This window comes from Aplysia californica, unplaced genomic scaffold (genome assembly GCF_000002075.1).
Source record: "Aplysia californica isolate F4 #8 unplaced genomic scaffold, AplCal3.0 scaffold00041, whole genome shotgun sequence".
Taxonomy (NCBI): domain Eukaryota; kingdom Metazoa; phylum Mollusca; class Gastropoda; order Aplysiida; family Aplysiidae; genus Aplysia; species Aplysia californica.
Window position 1 is genome coordinate 1,713,587 of NW_004797311.1, and position 20,384 is coordinate 1,733,970.

General features: G+C 37.1%; 1 protein-coding gene across 4 annotated transcripts in view; it reads right to left on the bottom strand.

Annotated features, from left to right (window-relative positions):
• Positions 1-189: 189 nt before the first annotated feature.
• LOC101864367 overlaps positions 190-20,384 on the bottom strand; it is a 54,569-nt gene continuing 34,374 nt past the window's right edge. For all 4 annotated transcript variants that reach the window (XM_005092163.3, XM_013079151.2, XM_005092161.3 and 1 more), the window contains exons 9-26: positions 20,020-20,189; positions 18,569-18,692; positions 17,216-17,636; positions 16,266-16,402; positions 14,586-14,820; positions 13,131-13,291; positions 12,479-12,634; positions 11,965-12,098; positions 10,580-10,718; positions 10,119-10,234; positions 8,609-8,759; positions 7,571-7,696; positions 6,470-6,630; positions 5,744-5,852; positions 4,971-5,105; positions 3,525-3,658; positions 2,476-2,640; positions 190-1,012 (exon numbers count right to left, since the gene is read on the bottom strand). In XM_005092163.3, coding sequence (XP_005092220.1) covers positions 886-1,012; positions 2,476-2,640; positions 3,525-3,658; positions 4,971-5,105; positions 5,744-5,852; positions 6,470-6,630; positions 7,571-7,696; positions 8,609-8,759; positions 10,119-10,234; positions 10,580-10,718; positions 11,965-12,098; positions 12,479-12,634; positions 13,131-13,291; positions 14,586-14,820; positions 16,266-16,402; positions 17,216-17,636; positions 18,569-18,692; positions 20,020-20,189 — 2,901 coding nt within the window. In that variant the 3' untranslated portion in view covers positions 190-885. The remainder of the gene's footprint in view (positions 1,013-2,475; positions 2,641-3,524; positions 3,659-4,970; positions 5,106-5,743; positions 5,853-6,469; positions 6,631-7,570; positions 7,697-8,608; positions 8,760-10,118; positions 10,235-10,579; positions 10,719-11,964; positions 12,099-12,478; positions 12,635-13,130; positions 13,292-14,585; positions 14,821-16,265; positions 16,403-17,215; positions 17,637-18,568; positions 18,693-20,019; positions 20,190-20,384) is intronic.

The following is a 20,384-nucleotide window of genomic DNA, read 5'->3' on the forward strand; positions in this document are numbered from 1 at the left end:
AAACTTTACTTACAATACATGCTATTTTTAAATACTCTAAAATATTTGCCAAAAGACAATGTCCTCAGAATTTAAAATATTGCAGGGGTGGGAGAATTAAATTGAATATTCCTGCTGCTACTTTATGACTTGAGCCTCACTTTGACTTGCTGCAACGCACATACTTCAATATTTAATTCGACGCTATGCTTTGGTTTATGAATATTTATTGGCATTGGGAGAACAAGTCTAAAACAGAAAATGTGCAGAAAAGTAAAGCATTATTTAAATTTGACAAGCATTCAAAGTTTGAAATTAATTGAGACAGTAACAATTTATCTGGGCTCTGTTGACCACATATTCACATCCACACACTGAGATAAGCAATAACATAATACACAATCAAGCCAGTCTCTGCCCCATAATAAAGCAAGAACTAAAACAGTAATAATAGCAACACTATGACTACTACCCACTGCCCTGCAGCAAACCAGTCTTAATCTCACAGTTTGCAAATAGTACAATGTTAAACATTACAGTAGTGCCCTCTTTGACATGGGGTAAAAAAACTTACATGTTTATATATATATATATATATATATTCAAACGAAAGTCAGACTTTCTTATAAGTTACAAAATGCGTCATATTTTATATCACATTTCTTTCATGCATGATTTAAAAATAAAACTTTCATTAAAAGCGCAATTCACTCCACTTAATAACTGAGATGTTCATGAACATGAGTACATCACAAAATGAGAATCTGTCACAGAGTTGATTCTTGAAAACCATTGAAGCAGTAGTTTCCAGACTTTGAAAACATAAAAATCTTTAGGTTCATAAAGTGTTTTTTCATTCAAAATATGTGCCAACATATGATCAATTTTCAGTAATGTTTAAGAATGTCATGAACATGAGAATTCATCAACTGGGGGAAGTGTATGGAAGGAAGCTGCTGGATGTATTTGCTCCAAGGGGCGTTCACATGTCATCAGAGTGTTTGTAGACCTGAGCTGACCCAGATCATAGAGCCTGTGGATACAGAAAAGCCTCTGAAAAATCTGAATTCTTAAATTTTAAAACTTGCCACTATAAATTAAGTTAGTAGATCAAGACTGCACATAGATGTAGTCGTGAAATACAGCTGAGTCTGCTTAAACTGAACATGTTTGATCCCAAAATGTAGAAAAACAGAAAAAAAAAATCCCTTCTATCAGAGCAACTTTGCAGAACCAAAGAGAATTGGGTGGCTCCACAATGTGACCTGAATGCCTTCCTAGCATCACTGTCTCTTTTCCTTGAATCACATTGCATTGTATTTTATACAGCTTAGAACATTATGCCTCCCACCTCCCTACCTCTACCTTGAGAAAGTCTCTAGTCTCTTCCTACAAAGACTTTGAACCCCCCCAGCTCCTTCCACAACTTATTCTAATTCTAGGTCCAAGAGTTAGTTCTCTCTCTGCTTTGGCCTAACAGTAATGGGTCAGGTTTGCAAATGAGGCTTAGCTAAATCACTCCATGTTGAAATCAACTGAGGCAGTTGGCACATGGCAGTTTAACTCACTCACTACCAGCCATTTTAAGGGTAGTTTTTAAAAATCACTGCGCTTTTGCTAATTGACAAAAAGACTTGAAATTTGGAACATTGTTTTTTAACATAATAAAGATTGCCCAGATGAAATTACAGCTTTGTTTTAAAGTTACCTTTTTTTCCCACAAGTTTTAAAAAATTGGTCAAAAACTGCTTTCCCTTTGCCTTTTTTACTCACGCCCTTCCCCACTACTGCAACCCTAGATCTAGGTTTTGGAGGCCCTACTACACCTTACTCTTCTTTGTAAATTTCCCCTGTCATGACAATTTTCAACCAATTCATCAGTTTTTGATTCACTTTCGTCGTCAAAGGTTCAAAAACGGTCAAAGACAAGCGATCTGCTATTGTGGGAAATGTAATGGTAAATTCAGTTCTAAGGGCAGTTGTCGTAAAAGTCAATAACTCAACTTGCGCTTGTCCGAATTCGGTTTCGTTTCTTTCTAACGAAAGATAATTGAATGGGCTACAAAAAAGACGCACCAGTACCGTAAACAGTGCGGTTTTAACGAGAGAAAAAAATTCTAAATTGTGGAACTGCTAGGGTTGCGGGTGTGGTATCACAACGTTGGAGCTACTTTATCCGCAACAGTTGGAGGTGTGGTAGTGAGTGAGTTGAAGGGGCAAATAGTATCATGTTCAAATATAGGTATTCCTTTCCATGATTTGGCAAAACTTGGTGGTAAAACTATAACTGGGGAAGACAAAAGTGAAAAAAAAGGGCAGTATAGGCTTGACGCCACTTGATCAGCTTCCGTGTGGGGATTTTTTTCCAAAGAAATTGGTTCTTTTATTCAAGACTTTAGATTAAATGCAAAGAATACATAGAGAACAAAAGTTTCAACTGAGACTTCTGCTGACCAAATATACATCAATAAACAAATGTTCAAGTGTGGGCCTCACCTGTCTCCAATCATCAAGTGGGCAATGCCACCCACAAACTTTCTCTCCTCTCCATCCCTTGTTTGACTAAGAGCAATATCATGAGGTGTTTCAGTGTCTTTATAGAGGCTCCATGCACTTCCGTATGAGAACGATGCAGTCTCGTCCCAAGCCTGCGTGATCACCCTGAATTAAAAATAAGATGTAATGGTAGGATAACATACCTGGACGGTAAAGAAAAATGTTATTTCTTAGTGGTTATAATAATGTTAAGATATTCAGACCCTTTCTCAATGGATATCACCCTGGATTGCATTGTGGGACACCCTGGTTTGAATTTTGAGTATCTCCGTCTTTCTGCTGGGATGTTGTATCCCTCTCAGTCTCAGGCTCAACCAGGGTTGGCCCTGACAGGCAGGGTCAAAGCAACCCGCCACCTTAATGATCTAAATTGTGTTAATGGCTGCATAAAACATGTGCCATAATATTCTTGAGCTTGTTTAGAATGTTCAGTACTCATTACTCTTACTTCATTTGGTCTGATTCATTTGGACATAATCTACAAAATCACAAGTTATGGCTTCAGAATAACTATTGAGCGATATAAGGAGTTTAACAAATAGATACATACATAACCTTATGAAATTATAAGGAACCAATGGTAATACACCAAATGATTAAAATCCTGACTGATAGGCTGATAATAATCTCATCATGCTACTGCAGAACAGGGACCAATGAATAATTTCAGTATAAATATTCTATGGCCAAACAAACAATACAAAAATAAAAAACAGAAAATAAACTTCTTCCCTGAACTTTTGCATATCTTCTGAATTAAAATATGTTACTGCAATTGAATTTAAGCTTTATATGCAACTCAAATTAACATCACACGCCATGCAATAACATAAACTTAGGTAGTGTAGTGTGTTGCATTTTCCAAAACAAGGTCAGTCTTATAATTCTTCAAACAGGACAGATCAATCCACAAAAATATATCCTTGATTTCTTTATCTTTAATTCCAAGACATTTTTTTCTAAGCAATGTAATGCAAACAGATTCTTACTTATCGCCTGTGTCCTCAATAGTCACTAAAGTGAAGTCTTTGGAATAGTCCGAAGGTTTGATGAGAACACTTTCTTCACCTTCCATGCTAGTATCAATACCATCATCAGTTAGTCTGATCTCCAATTCAAATTTCTGAAACAGAAATAACAGACAATATTAGAACATTTATTTATGCATGAAGTCATGAAGTATGAAGTTTCAAGGAGAGAAAACTATTGTACCGACATCCATGTATTTTTTTCTTGCTTTTTTTCAACAAAATATTTCTTCATCATTTGCAACTGATTAGTAGCCTACAGATTGAGAAACTGCAACAAAAATGTTTTTCAAAATTTTTTGGCTTCGCACCTTTTAACAGCAGGCTGACAATATAAAAGCTTGCATAAAACGTAACAATAAGCATTAAGTGTCAAACAGATGCAGGGCAACAAACTATGTCCCTGGGGTGTGAGCCCCAACCCATTTGAAAGTTTAGCGATACTTAATATAATGGCAAAGCTCCTATTATTTCATCATTACGTCAAATAATTTTGGCCAGCAACAAATTTTAGCACATTTTCAAAAAATAATGTCTAAAAAACTATAAAAGATATTACCTTTCTGTTTTTTTGTGTCCTATTGGGCATGTTTAGATCTGTTATCATAATATGTGTAAAAATGGTGGTTGTATGTCTTTGGGAAGGGTGTTGTTTGAGTTTGAGATATTGAAATACCCCCAATATTATTAAAATGCCAGTCTTCAGTGCATGTAGACCCGAAAAAGGCCCAGTCTCCAGTAAGTTTAAGGTGTTCCTTGAGAGTACCATAATCAGAATTTTCTGTACTGTCAAAGTCGTCAAACACTTGAAAAATGTTTGCTTTTCGTGCTGCCAAGAGGGTGGTTGGCGCGTGCTCTTGTGTGGCTTGCTCCTTCTTTCCTCTTATCAAACATCTATCGTCCTGATCTCTCCTCCTTCTTTTTTGTGTTTGTTACTCTATTGTAACACCTAATCTTTTACCTTATTATGTTGCAAGTGCTGTAAAACTTACTAAAACTAAACGTGCTGCCATCGAACTGACAAAGTGTTGCGAGAACTGACACCAGTCAGAAAAATGAAAATAGGGCCTCAGAGTTACTAACTTTCCTTCTGGGTTGATAACTCAAAAAGTTTCCAGCCAATTCCAACTTCGCACGAAACGTAACACGTTAAGAGACTGTTAACGCGGCGTTTGTGCGCATACTTTACCGGAGAAAAAACACAAAACTTGTGCTCGCAGGGGGTGTGAGAACCGCCTCTCAGGATAATATTGATGCTCGCAAATGCTGCGTGAAACGTCTCCAATGAGTTAATCTTCGGCCCCTATATGACCTTAAGAGATGAAAGTGTCGTAAAACTCTTATGAATACTAAAAAAAACAACCAAACCCAGTTGATGTCTATACAAGTAGACTAAACTGTACTCACCTCATCTTTAGTGTAGAGAAGAACAGGTCCTCTGGCATTTGCATCCACAAGGAATGAGACTCGGTTTGAGTTTTCCACTGAGCCAAGTGACACCGGACTACTTCTTTCTGTGAACTTCCAGCAGGAATGCCATGGCTGAGGAGAACAAAGACGTACATGCTGAATCACAAACAACAGCCCAGAAAAAAATATGCTGACCGTTCTTGCAAATGGAAATAATCATTTTGAATTAAAAAAAGATGTTAGTATTGTTAGCAATTGTTTTGTTTTTTGGAACATTTTTTATGAGCAAAGCTCTTTTCTGTTTTGACTTCAAAGCAAACACATCTATTTCTTACTATATAGATGTAGCACGAGGCAAAACAATGTATGTCATACAATTAAATGTTTTTCTCAAAACATTTGCATTTATACTTCCATCATTTCCATTACAATTACAGAAAAATATTTAGGAAAGGAGTAAAAGTAAAACATTTGGATGAAATCATGGGCAAGCATTTATGTCTTGCTTTTACTGAAAGCTATGGTTTTCAAAGGCACAAAATTGTTCCAAAAACTGGTTAACGTTTAAGTAAAGAAAAACCATAGTTTTAAACTTCATACATTCTTTGATATTATTATTCCTCGTCACTATTGGATGGAAGCATCCGAAAAACAATATTGTTTTTTCTACTCTATTCATTTTTTTGCAACGTTTTCTGTTTATATTTACTGAGACACGTATAAGTGAAAGAAAGAAAAGACTGTATTCTATTTCAAAATATTGGTCTTACACTGGAAGATGTGCAGGTTCCCTCATATGCATTATACACCTCAGTGGCATCAGGAAGGCGTAATTTGTTTTCATTAATAAACACTTCTCCGACACATCCTATGAGAGGCCTGAAAGTAAAAGACAAATGTAACATTCAGACTTTCTGTATCATAACCTCTTCTGTACTGTAACACTTGAAAAGACTTCATATACATCGCAAAATCATAATAATAATTGATACTACGAGCATTATGTAATCTTCAGAAAATTCTGAACATTCCACTTTTTATTTGGAGTCCCTATCTTTAAAGGTCGAGTGACTCACTTTTCAACAGAAAGCTTTTGAGAAATAAATGTGTGAGCCAGTTTCTCTCCATGTCAACCTTGCAGCTTCTGATGGGTGTTCCCAAGCCACCACATAAACACATAATGACATAGGACGATTATCTCCCATCACGTAGCCTATATATTCCCGGCTCCACAGATAGTGTTTGCGAACAAAGAGCTTATTTTCTTCAATCATAGCAGTACATGTACTTACTTTTAAAGGACAGGTTTTCATCTTTGAAAAAATGTTTACATATCTTAAGAATTCATGTTCAGTATGTATTTTCAATGCTACTTTTCCTTTCATTCTAACAGCTCCTTTGCAAAAAAAAAAAGTTAAATCTATTCTACTATCATAGGGTAATTTTCCAAACTCCAGTTCTACTCTGATTGCATTTCACTCTGTTCTCCAACGTACCTGAAAGGCAAGTTCAAGAACTGTCGTCTGTCTGATACAAACGCGCCGATTAAGACTCCCTCCATGATGTTCCTCAGCACTTGAGGGGAGACTCTCTCCACAGAGAAGGCTGCGCTGTTGCCATCTAGTTCCGGATAAGTTCTGCTGCCTCTGTATACAATCTGAAAGTACAGAAACAAACTGAAACCTCAGTCATTTATTGCAAGCTAGGATTATAGGATTTTTATTAGCATTCGATCAGGAAAAGTGAGGTGAAGTTTATAAGATCATATTATTTTCACAACAAAGTATCAATAGTTTATACTTTGATATGCAGTACTTATATTCATCAAGGAGGAAATAGCTTAAAAGACAAACAACTTTAGAATACTCCGAAACTTTCTACTTCTATACAAACTAAAATAAAGCGCACATTTTTGTGATCTTTTGAATGCATTCAATTGGTCTCAATTCTGTCAGGTAAGGCTATCACAAAAATACACCAAATTTCATTCTATGCAGATTTCCCCCCAAAATGCTTTTTTCACAGATTGATACCGTTTCATTAAAAAGTCCAGTCGATTTATTTGGAGAGTAAACAGTTTTAATTCTATTTGCTGGACAAGAGTAAAGTACTGTAACCCTGCAGCTGAGTGGTGTAATGGTTATGCTTTCGTATGTACCTTAAAGACACGAGTTCAATTCCCATGTGGGGAAGATATTTTATTAAGCATCTCCTTTCCACTCTCATATCATATATCCTACATAGCCTGGTGGGGGGGTTAATCCCGCCGGGCATGGTCAAAACAACTCACCTCCTCAACCTCCGAAAAAGTTCAGAGGTATCAATGTGGAAATAAAACATTTACAACCTTGAATTTGTCACAAGTAACAGTGATAGTTAAGTAATACATCCACAAGGAACAACAAGTAAAAGCAAAGTAAAGCCTCCCCATTTTAAATAGCTTGACCCAGTGAGCAACGTCCGAGGTCACTATGGAAGTCACAGTGGGGTTGAAGGTATGTCCCACAGCAACAGGAAACAGTAGGCTGCCATCATCGTAACGTACAAAGTCATGGGGGGGGGGGAGGCTTATATTTAACTTTTACCAAACAACCTACCTCCAGAAGATGGCTTTGACCATCATTCAGGGAACTGTTCAGACTGAGTAGAACCACTTCCTCCACTGGACCAGAGCTTTCCACTTTGAGGGCACCACCTTCCATGATTACACTCACTGACAAGCGCTGAAGAGGAGAAAACTCTGTACAGTGACACCTGGACAGGGAAACTCATTCACAAGGTATCACCTGCTCTAGCAATCACTTTAGAAGAGAAACTATCAATTTGTCCTATATTCTTTAAACCTTCATCTCTGTAATGCAATCTCAGTTGGCTTCAATTAATTCCTGAGTGTTATAGAATAGAAATAAACAAATAATTATGTATGCTGCATCTCATTTTGGTTCATTAACACAGTGGGGAAAAAAGAAAGGTATTTTTGTTAATGACAGCTTGGGTAAAAAGCACCATCCCCCACCCAACACACCCCTCCCCTCCCCCAAAATAACAACTCCACTATACAGAAAAACAAAATCTGTGAAAAAGATAGATGTCTTTTTATTGGACTAATAACCACTCTCAGACAGGCAGGTAATTGTGCATGAACTTTCGCATAACTGTAGTAATTCGTGGGGACCTTTATCATATATACATGTGAACTGTATCACATCTATCTGAGACAAACAACAAAAATGACTTCTTTACACTGATTTTAGCGTTGTCTAAAAAAACAAATATTTAACTGGTTTAGACAGTTTTAATCTCTTGAATGATAATGATATGTTACCAAGACATCATAACAGATGAGGGTCAATGTGGAGATCAAAGATGGGCTTCCAGTAGATTCTCTTCTATCCCTAGCCACAATCTTTATCCTTAGGCCTATGCAAGTTTTTGGTTTTTGGATCCCTAAATATTATAACTATCCCCAAATTTCAGTGTTGTTGGCACACTATATAGTAGTTAGTAGGGCCTACCCATCATTTTCATATAAAATTCTTTTTAAAAAAATCAAAATATTGAGAACGATGGTATATCGACTATAATAATATTTTCAGGTTTTCACAAAACTGTACAAATATGGTAGGCCTACTTACTTTATTTCTATTGGCATAGGAAAACAGAACAGCCTTCTCTTGACGAGTCTTGAATCTGAATGCAATTTTGTTCACTGTTTCCCTCACAGGTCGACGATGATGAATGAAACCATTGCCATCAAACACAGATGATGGTCCCTGTGCACTGACACTGAAAGTGTTACAATGAGAATGTGAGTATAAAAACAAACACTTGCAGGGTGAAAATAGTATAATAGTATAATTGTTTGTTTGTTTAGTATAGGGTTTTACGGCGCTCGCAACTGCATAAGGTCATATGAGCGCGCGGGACACACCTAATACTTTTTCGTTGGTAGGAAATTTTGAATTTTGCCCGGGTGGCGGCCGAAGCCTACTCTTATCGATTTTAGACCACCAAGGGATCTTAAACGTGCGCAACTTGCACACGGGCCCTCCGAGATTTTTCGCCCTTGTCCGAGAAGGCTAGGTGAAGATCTTTCCTACCAGAAGATCAGGGATGTGGCAGAAAGACAGCAGTTAGGAGGAGCCAAGGAGTAGCAGTAGAAAGGCTGCAGAAAGAGTCAGGAGCCCAGAGGAGGGGGCAAAGGAGGTGAGGGGGTGGGGGCAGAAAGTGGAAATGAAAGCAGACAACAGAACATTGTTAGAGATCAGGAAAGGATGTGAAAGGAGACACTTTTAGAGAAGAAAATATTTTGGTCGCTACCCGGAATCGAACCCGGGACCTTTGAATGAGAGGCCAACACCTTAACCTCTAGGCCACGAGAGCCCCCCATAGTATAATTGGCTGAATTAGTGCAAAAACTAGCATGTTGACATTCAGCTTACAAAATATTCTACAAGGTACCGACCTAGAATCTAAATTGGAAATTATAACACAGTTTTTAATATACCCTCATTGAACGGGACTGCCTGACACTATAATTGTGCCAATTAATAGAGGTTCACAATTTGAAAGTTATGAACATACAACAGGTAAATATGTTAATACAAAACATTGGAACTCAAATAACTACAATTACATGTCAAAAACCAGCAGCAGAACCCTTATGTCAAGATATTATTCAAACTTACCACAAGCAACTTTTTTTCCACCATCTAACAATTCTTTTATTTTCATAATAATACTAATACTGTTTTCGACTTGGAACACATAAGGGCCGGTCGCCTAGTGGTTAGGCTCTCAGACTCGCAACCATAAGGGTTTGAATCCCGTCAGGGGACTGATGTTGTGTCTTTGGAAAAAGCACTTTACATTAATTTTCCTCACTTCACCCCGGTGGGAATTTAGTACTCAGCAACAGACAGCGAAAGATTTTGTCAGTCTGTTTAGTGTTAGTCTTTTAACGCTTGTAATCAGCAGTTTGCACTGTATTTTTCCTGGGAACCCGAGAATATTTCTGAGTGTTCTAGGGTCTCCTGGGGTAATAATAGCTGTAAAATGTAGTGAGAATGCTGTAGAGTGTGGATATGTGCTATAAAAATGCTGGTGTTATTATCATTAGCATCATAATAATTATTATAATCTCACCAGTGGTCAGTACAAAGGGCAGTTGGAACTCCTTCACTGTCAGGTCGGAACAGGGACAACGATTGTCCATTGACAGTCAGTCTTCCCATACAACCCTCCCAGCTGCTGCTGTCAAACTGGAAAACAGAGAGAAGATGGATTATTCCAAGAACTCACACAGACATAGTTTGGACAAAAAACAAAAGTATTTGTTATTTCAGAGGTTACGCATTTTTACCGGACAAAAAACCCCCCAGATCTAATTAGAACTGAGATGTTATATATTGTAAAATGTATGGGTTTTATTCCATCATATGTCATAAGATGAGCCAAAATCCATTTTAAGTACGCTGTAAATGTTCATGAAAATTTAGTAAATTTACTGATTATAAGCTTTCAATTGTTTATTTTCACCGCACCAATAGGCCTTTCTGCTATTTGATTTAAAAGCACAATTTCTTTTTCAGTTTTCAACCACTTACATAGGAGCTTTCTGGAGCACCTCCAACAAAGACTAACTGAGGCATTGGTTGCGTGGAAGGCAGATCTGAAGAAAACACTGATTTCATTTCTGCTTCTCCAGCCTGCTCCTGAAGAGTGACATTCATCATCTGACCACTCCTTGTAAAATATGGATGAGAGAGTAAAGGAAATTATTAAATTATTAGGCATACAGCATGTTATAAATAGTGCATGTGTTGCATGCTGGTGAAATCAAGCACTCATCAAAATAATGGAATCAAAGAAACTGGCATTTTCCCGTCCGCTGATCAATTTTTATCGACGTTTGTTTTGGCTCAACACCTTTTCTGTCCATTTAAAAGCACATTTCTGTGTGATTTTACTGGAAAATGTTGATCAAAGGCACAAAAAATATAAATTTGCAGTTTCCAAGGATGCTTTAGCTTTGAAAATCACTAAAATTTTGGTGGCCATTTGCTCCTTAATTTTACTTCTGATACCAATAACTCCAAAAACCCCAAATTTATGAGCCCCTGATTCAACTGTGTCTAGTGACACATAGCCTATATGCTAATGGATATTTTCTAGGAAAAAGTCTTGCAAAAATAAAAATGCTGACAAATGAAAAGACCTGTGAAAAGATAATCATTGTTACTTATATCATGTTGTAAAATTGTAGTACTTTAATTCTTTAAGCCATATCAAAGACAAACAAAATATTTGGTAATTGAACACATTAGTCAGACTATTACAGAAAAGGGCAGGAGTTAATCTTTTGCGATAAAAAAGCAAGATATCACTCTGTTTGAAAAAAGACACAGCTAATAAATATCGTAAAGAAAACTTATCAATATTATTTACCACTCATTGCTTCTTCTTCTCATTCCTACATACAATACCCTATACTGAAGCAAAGAATAGCTTTTGAAGACCTCTGCTTTTTTTAACATGGCATTGGGTTGAAGGACACATGCTCAAAGGAAACTGGATTAACAAAACAGCAACAGCACTCACTAGTCATGGTTGCTGTATGACAAAGTAAACTTAACCATAGGACATCACACAACTACTTAAATTATAAAGAGGGAATTCTTTGACATTCTGTACTTGCTATACAAATTTTACTGAAACAAGATTTTACAATTGGAAGCAACTATTGACTTTCCAGTCAGCTTCTCATATTCAAGGAGTGACAAACTGCTCACAAATACCAGGAAAAGCAGTTTATAATTCTTTCCTTTCACTGTTCCAACAGGTTAATTACACACGGTCTCACAAATAATATGAGTCATTCAACTACAGAAGTGTGAGTGTGTTTTGATTTGTTCCCAAACTGATAAGGTAATGAATCTGAAATTTCAAAATATAGTATCTAAAATTTTACATATAGAAATTCAAAACTTACCTTTGAACCCATATTGTGTACCACTGGTCTATTTTGAGCTTTAAATCCAGAGTTATATCATCAAGTTTGCTAACATAACTGTCATAGGCAGAAACTGTTAGCTCTCCGCTATCTAGAGACACACTGTAGGATGCCTGAAGAAAAATTGTGAGGATATTTATGTTTTATAAAGAGTGGGCTATTGTGATAAGAAAAATACCAAAGCAATTTAAAACAGTACAAGAAAATTCATGATTCTTCCTAAATGTGAAACAGTAAAAGATCTCATTTGAGCACTTATACAATGCAACAACAATTACTCAAGCACAAGTCCCCTCATTGTCATATGATGTTTAGTTTGTAGTATAGGGTTTTACGGCGCTCGCAACTGCATAAGGTCATATGAGCGTGCACATGATGTTTAAGTTTTTAGGCAAACTACCTTGTAAATAAAAAACAGGAGAGTATGATACTGCATCCTTAAACCATTCCATTAAGCAAAAATAAATGAGTTTGGTTTTGGAAAAACACTCACCGATCCATTTCCCTTGACCACAAGGACTGTCCCATCAAGAGTAGAAGGTTTAATGCACATGCCAAAAGTGGTGACGGAAGTCGCCTCAGTCTTGTGGTGGACAGTGTCATTGACCTCCACAGCTATATGATTACTGCCACTCTTCTTGATTGATAGCTGCGAAATACAAGACAAATTGTTCTCAGATCATGACTTCAAAAGTGATGCTCAACAAAAATACCATAGAAATGTTTCTGATACTTTGAGAAGTGTGATGAAATTTCATACTTATGTCATTCTTCTTTTACTGAAGCATCTATATATATGTAGCCAAAAAATAAAACAGATACAATTTTTTCTCTGCTTTTCCAACATTACTATTTTTAAACTTGAAAGAATTTTCATCTCTCTATAGTTGTTGTTTTTTTTGGCACTTTAACAAGGGTTCATAGAGGATTACAGGAAAGTGTTTTCACTGTCACTCTGTTGAAGTTGGAATGAAAAATAAACTTTTGCTGATGACAGATTGCTAAATGCTTCAAGTTATAGGCACAGTCAACATTATTTCAAGTGTCTATGACAAGTAAAAGAGAAATACATCTGTGTTATGTCCTCATGTATTAGTGCAATGAGTCACAACCCTCTTTCTCTCCTTTATGAATCAAAAGATTACCTGAAGGGATGATAGAATTTTCCTTGCACTTGCAACTTTTTGCTGTAGAATAGAAATGTTGCTGCGAATGAAGCCGAACTGACTTTTAAATTTCCCACATGATTCCACAGCCACCGACCTCAGGTAGCGGATGTCATTGCTGTTTGACATGATTTCCCTTCCTGAAAGGTAAAAGAAACAAAGAGATAAATACTGCACACACTAAAATGATAATTTTATCTTTTCCAGCTAATGGGAACGTAACACAAATAGGGATTAGACATACACTTTTATCTGGTATATTTTTCCCACTGATTTCTTTCCTTTCCCTTTTTGCCCGTCGATTGCTTTCCCCTTTTAACCCTAGTCCCCTAGGGGCCAAATTTATGCACCCCGATAGTGTATTTCCACATCCTTGCTTTCCAATGGGTCCCGCATCAGTCTGGCCCCACGCAGCTTATGCTTGCCAAACATCTCCGGGTCCCATATTATTGCAGCCAAAGTGTGTGTGCATCATCTGCTTGTGTTTGTGTGAATTTGTAACTTATTTCTAGAACCATCTGAACCTGAGGCGTACGTCTTGTACAAACGTTAAGTTGGTAGTCCTAGATGTCTGTCCAAAGAAATTTGAACAAACTGACTGACTTAGAAATGAGAAACCAGGAAACAAGACTTCCATTTTCAATAAAAAAAATCTTTCAAATGAGCTTGATTTTACATAAAATGATATTACCTGTCAAAAATAATCTTATTTGGTGGTTTTGGAAACCATTGTGCTAATAGAAAGAAACATTTGAGAGCAAAACATTGATAAATTGACTTATATTTTCCTTTCAAACCCCATTTGTAACAATGATAGTGTTTAAAAGGTTATTCAAATGGGTGTAACCACACTTAATGACTTATCAACTCAATAGAGAGGGTTTTTCATGAATAGAAAGCTAGTGCGTGCTATAAAAGAAAGGTCGTTCGTTATTTTCATCATCAATTAACAGACCAACATAGTAATCACAGTGAAAACACAAGTTTTCAGGACCTCCCGCAGCAGAAACTCTAACTGGTCGTTGACCTTGGTAGCCCTGGCACTCCGCCGGGAACACTGGCCGTAAAAGAAGTTGTGTCGTCAGTAAATTAGAGTCGCATCTCTCGTAAGCGCGCTGATTAAGAGTTAATAACAAATCAATTCCAAATACAACAAAACCTGCTCTAACGGCCATCTGTCCAAGACAATCACCTGTTCAAATGATCACTTCCCACGTCCTCCCTTACATTTTTTCTACATTATATTGATAGTGACCAAGATGTCCTCCTGTCTAAGACAAACACTTTTCTCATTGAAATTGAGTGACCCTCTGGAATAATTTCAATTGTATGTTCTTCTTGGCAGTTTTCACTTTTTAAAAAGATAGTGAATAGACTCTTTTCGGCTAGACATAGTTTCATGATCACTGACAAATAGACAAAGAGGTTACAAACCTTTTCTATAAAGACTGGAGTAATCAAAATCGTCTTCCTTTGCATCTACTACCTCAACATCCTCTTCTGTGTTTTCTTCAGAATCTTGACCAGTAGGTGTTGGCTCTGGAGGCGGCGGCTGCTTTGAACCATCCACTTCACTTTCTTTCTTGGCTCTTTCCAATGCTCTTCTTGCTTGTGCTACAATTGCATCCAGATCAAAATCAGTAGAGATAGCTTGGACGTTCTTAAAAACCTGAAGATGCACCAGATAAAATCAATGAAAAATCTGAAACAGCTTTGAGCCATCAAACACCAGTAAAGGACCCTGAACTAGATAATAACAAAAAGTTCTGAATCCATAAGTTAAATGAGTTTAAATCTCACAGCATTAGGCTATCACTCCCTTTTTGTGCTAGAGCATATTTTGACATTGATCTTACCTATACTTGTCCTTACCACAATATGGAAATGCAAGTTTTCAATATTGACAGTCTCAATAACACTAACACTCCTAAATATAAATCAAACTAAAGATCAGGGACAAAAAACATTTTTTGGAAACAAACACAGCAGTCAGTCTTTCACAACCGGCCACATACACAAATAACACTCTCTCAACTCTCCTTACGTCATTTTTAGGATAGAATTACGGCTCAGGGGGCTCTCATGGCCTAGAGGTTAAGGTGTTCGCCTCTCATTCAAAGGTTTCAGGTTCGAATCCGGATAGCGACCGAAAAATTTTCTTCTCTAAAATTGTCTCCTTTCACCTCATTTCCTGCTCTCTAGCAATGTTCTGTCCTCTGCTTTCGTCTCCACTTTCTGCCCCCACCCCTTCACCTCCTTTGCCCCTTTCTCTGGGCTCCTGACTCTTTCCGCAGCCTTTCTACTACTACTTCTTGGCTCCTTCTTACTGCTGTCTCTCAGTTACACCCCTGATTTTCTGGTAGGAAAGATCTACACCTTGCCTTCTCGGACAAGGGCGAAAAATCTTGGAGGTCACGTGTGCAAGTTACACACGTTAAAGATCCCTTGGAGGTCTAAAATTGATAAGAGTAGGATTCAGCCGCCACCCTGGCAAAGTTCAAAATTTCCTACCAACTGAAAAATGTTTAATGTGTCCCGCTCGCTCATATGACCGTATGCAGTTGCAAGCTTCGTAAAACACTTACCAACCCTCCCCCCCCCCAAAATAAAAAATTATGGCTAAATAGTATGGATAGTCAGTCCAGTAAAAGGTAAACCAATGACAGAAAGTGTAATGATGAAATGCAAAAAGGAAAATAAAATAATAAATAGGATTCTACAGATTTCAAGGTTCTCTGGCTTATAAAACACATCACCAACAACCACAAAAAATCCTTTGGAATATCAGTCTCGTGTAACGATGCACCAGATTTAAAAGGCATTGATGAAAAAACTGAAAGTTTGAAGAGAAAGTTTTGCATAAGCTGTGATTATGTCTGTGTTCTGTTAATTTAAACCATGGCATGAAAATCTGGGTCGTACTATTATTTAAAGCACTGAATAGTAACTTATATCAGTAACATTTGAGAAAAAAGTAGGACCATGTAGTCCCCAAAATGAGGTATCATCTTGGTGATCTTACTGAGACACTGACACCAGCAAAGGCCTCTAATGTATTAATCAAAATCTGCACAGGGTCAAGTAAAGGCATCTTAATTGTCCAGCACTATCTACCTCCTTAGTCCGATATTTCACATCCTCTCTCAAGGCATGGACATCAGCCTCTTGGAGTATGAGGCCTTGTTGTTCCCCGAGAATCTCATAGATTAAGGTCGCCTCAGACAGTGCCTTTTCCCTCTTCTTTTGCAGATCTGTTCAGGACAATAAAGAAATATTAGAAACAGGATATTAGTGCAACATTTATATTTTGTCTATTCGCACCTCTCCAATCTGCATCATATCTCAGTACGTTTCTTGACATAGTCCTGCCATATGTAAATATATCATCTACATATCAAACTGTACAGTATTAAAGGTAAGCTGGTCTTTAATATTCAAATTAAAGCTCTTCAACACAGTAATATTTTTAAGGATCACTGAGGAAAGTAAAATTCTTTTCCAAAAACGAAAAGGCACTGGGAGAAGAAAATAGCACCAGAAGTGGAAAAGCCCCAAAGACCCTTCCCATCCGTACCACCCAACTATCAGGTAAAACTTGCAGAACATTTGCCTAAGTAAAAGAGCTGAAACAATCAGCAAAAAGATCAATTTTTCCCCCCATCAGAAACAAAAGATTGTGTTAGAAGCACCTAGAAAATCACAGCTTACCTGCCTGCTCATGTCAATCTGTTTAACCGTCTTTGAATTTCTCTTTGTGCTCATTTCCACAACTTTCTACTTCAAAGACCTCTCTATTGTCAAATATTTACTTATAACCACATGTCATATAGATTCTAGTACACAAAAACTTGAGTCCAGACATAACTCTCACAGATTTCGTATAATCAATGATCTAATACAGACTTTAAAACAGTTTAAAACCAAGAAACTTTAACAAGTATTGCAATAGTATGCAGCACTATTAAATACTTATGTAGTTGTGCTGTGTAGAGTGACTTTACGAGAGGTTAACTTTTTTCTCCCTTATCTTTTTCTTTTATTAGCGATCAATACAATCAGAATACCTTTCAACAGTCCTTCCACTTCATCCGCTTCCTTGTCAATTACTCTGCTGTCACTAAGCACTTTGGAAGCGTATTCACGGAGAGCGATGCCAAACATGTTGGTGGAGGTCGGAGTACCTGTTTCAGATGAACCTTCCTCAAAAATAAAATCTTCATCATCTGTAATGAGGATAATATCATCTCCTGAACCAGTTTCAAGTTCATCATCACCACTTCCCTCTGAAACGCAGTCAGTGTCACCGCCGCCCAACCAGCCTCCGAATCCACCAGAGGGTTTGCACTTTTTCTCTTTCTTAATCTCGACTGTCTTCTCCTTGCTACTAGCATCTTTATCTTTGGAATTAATGCTTTCCTTTGCACCTCCAGCCTTGGTAGGACTACCAACCATTTTCCTAAGGTCCTCCAGGACAGCACGTAGTTGCTGAAAGCAAAACAGAAAACAGAAGAGGGTGTAACTTTGATGCTTTCCATAAATTTCTGCACATATGATCTTGGCTCATTTTCTTTCATAAAACACTTTGGTCTTCTGCCATTTAACTCTTTCTGGACGTATCGCTGATATATAGACAAGAGTTTGTACCCCTTGTGGACGTATCACCAATATATCGGTAATGATGGGATATCTCAATTCTGATTTCTTTTAACATGATCCTCTGTTAACAATTACTTATTATTGTAACTAGAAAACTTGGAGAGGATTTAGGAAACGAAAACATCTAGTCTCTCTCATCAAAGCGTCAACTTGGCGATAAACGAGTGAATTCATTCTTGCATTCTTGCATTAACGGAACGATGTAACCACACTCAGTAGAATATATCAGAACTCAAACAAAAATTGGAATACTGCTTTCAAATAAAAACCTGTGCATTCAGAAATGTGTGGATTATGCTCTTGACCTGTATCTGATTACATAGCTATGCTGATTTGCTTTCACATGTATGGTGAATGTATTTTTTTACGTCAATAATTTATTTTTCTCATCATCATCATCCATTCTAATCCTTGTTATGTTCAAAACTTATCTTTGCTTCATGTCTGAACGTATTCCTCATTCAATTTCTTTCATTTTAATATATTACATATTACCTTCTGAGTGATGGCTATGTATGAATTTATTTTGTACATCACGTGTATAGCCAAATCGAGCCAAACTTTAATTACGCCTAGACCCCCAACAAACTACCGTTATGTCTGGAAAGAGTTAATTTGCAAATAAATACGATTAGACAACCTTTTTGTTCCAATTTTCAGTCAATCAGCACACGATTCAAACTACCATTTCCTTTTCATTCAGTAGAATTTATATCCAGGAATAACCAGCAGAGTTGATTCCAGACAAGACTATAAATTACCTTAGTTTCTTCTTCTAGATTGGTAACATAAGGTCCAGAAACACTTGAACTTGAAGAAGGACCCACAGGTCTGCCTAGTACTTCCAGAGCCATATTTGCATTCTCAATTGCATCACCAAGCCAGCTGCAGAAAGTCAAAAACAAAAATTTTACTACAAAAATAGCTCTTCAATTTTTATTATAACATGAAATCCATTATGATAAGATTTTAATCTTAATAAATACAATGTGTGGGTGAAACAAACGAGAAAAATTGCAAATTTCCCATTCCCAACTGACATGCACTATTCTAAACCACCAGGAAATGAAAAACAGTAGGCCCTATAACATATTATTATGCCTTCAATAAAAATAAATTAGTTATAATCATCTAAGTATTCCCCAAAATCGCATTCTGAAACCAAAAGCACAACCTACTTGGGTAAGTCTTCTTTTAAACAGGAACCCAACATAAAATATTGCAGGACAATGACAGTATGAAAGGCACAAAGGGATTTGGATTCTCAATGACAGACAGTCCCTCAAATTCCTGGACCTTCAGAGCCCTAATATCCCATGAATAAGTTTTTTGACAACTGTGGAGAAAAATGGCTACAGGCCTCTCATCCTTTTCATGTTTGAAATTATTCCTTCTTTTTATCAAGAGTAGCCTAAGTTGTAATATGCTGCACTGACAAGCATGGGAAAGGACATTTTGAATTTCATCTATTTTCATGAAAATTTTAAACCATGAGGAAATGTTCAGAAACAACAAGCAAGGTTTGATTTAATTTTGAAATTGTTATATACAGGCCCTACTGCAGCAATCTCAAAATGGCATGTACAAGGAACAAGGACACGAACTTTAAAAAGAAAGAAAAAAAATCAATCAGCCAAAAAAGAAAAGCTTCAAAAGTCATTTGTGTTGGCCATCTAGAAGGTCCCCTAACAAACAAATATAATAACATATATTACACCTCTATAAAAGAATAACTGTAGCTTTCTTTTTTTCGAACAATATTAATAATGGGTTTTTTGGGTCTTTTTTTTTGTTCCCGCATCCTATCCGGACATTGGGGATTGCCTTGTGTGAGACAACTTCTTGGGCCTTCGGCATATTGTGGTAGGGTGACCAGTTACTTTCCATGCCGCCTTTACTTCCCCAACTCGAAGTCAGGTACCCATCACTGCTGGGTGGGCAGGAGGGGGCGAAAAAAATCTGTGTCCGAACCGGGGCTCAAACCCGGACTTTCCGCTTCGGAGACGAGCGCACTAACCGCTCCGCCACCGCACCCTCAAAGGTGTATACAATGTAAATATTTAAGTATGCCTTTTCTAAGCAAATCAACAATGCATGATTACCAGAAAACTACAAAATACTGGACCAAAATCAGTCTAGAAGATATATAGCACTGAAAAAGTTAATACTCTGAAAACAAAGCACTGGTATACGAGTATATATTAAGCCAAACCTGTTCAAGTCATACGATTCACTTTCCAAGTTGTATGCATGTCTCTTTGCCTTAGAAACAAGAGTCTCTAATCTTGCCCATTCTCGTCTACTGTAGTATGACCCTGCATCCCTTTGAACATTCTGCCCATTACCATTCTTCCTCCATGAAAGGTAAAGGTCGTAGTTTTCCTGAAATTAAAACACATTTTTTTTACTATAGACTAGAAAAATATAACCAGAATATCTCAAGGAACATGCACTATAACTTCAATGTTTTGAAATAAGCTTCAAACCCAGGTGAAACAAGCTTCTGTGAAGACTGAAATTACCAACAAATTTTACAGAAAAGTAAAGCCCCTTGTATCACACTGATAAGAAATGAAT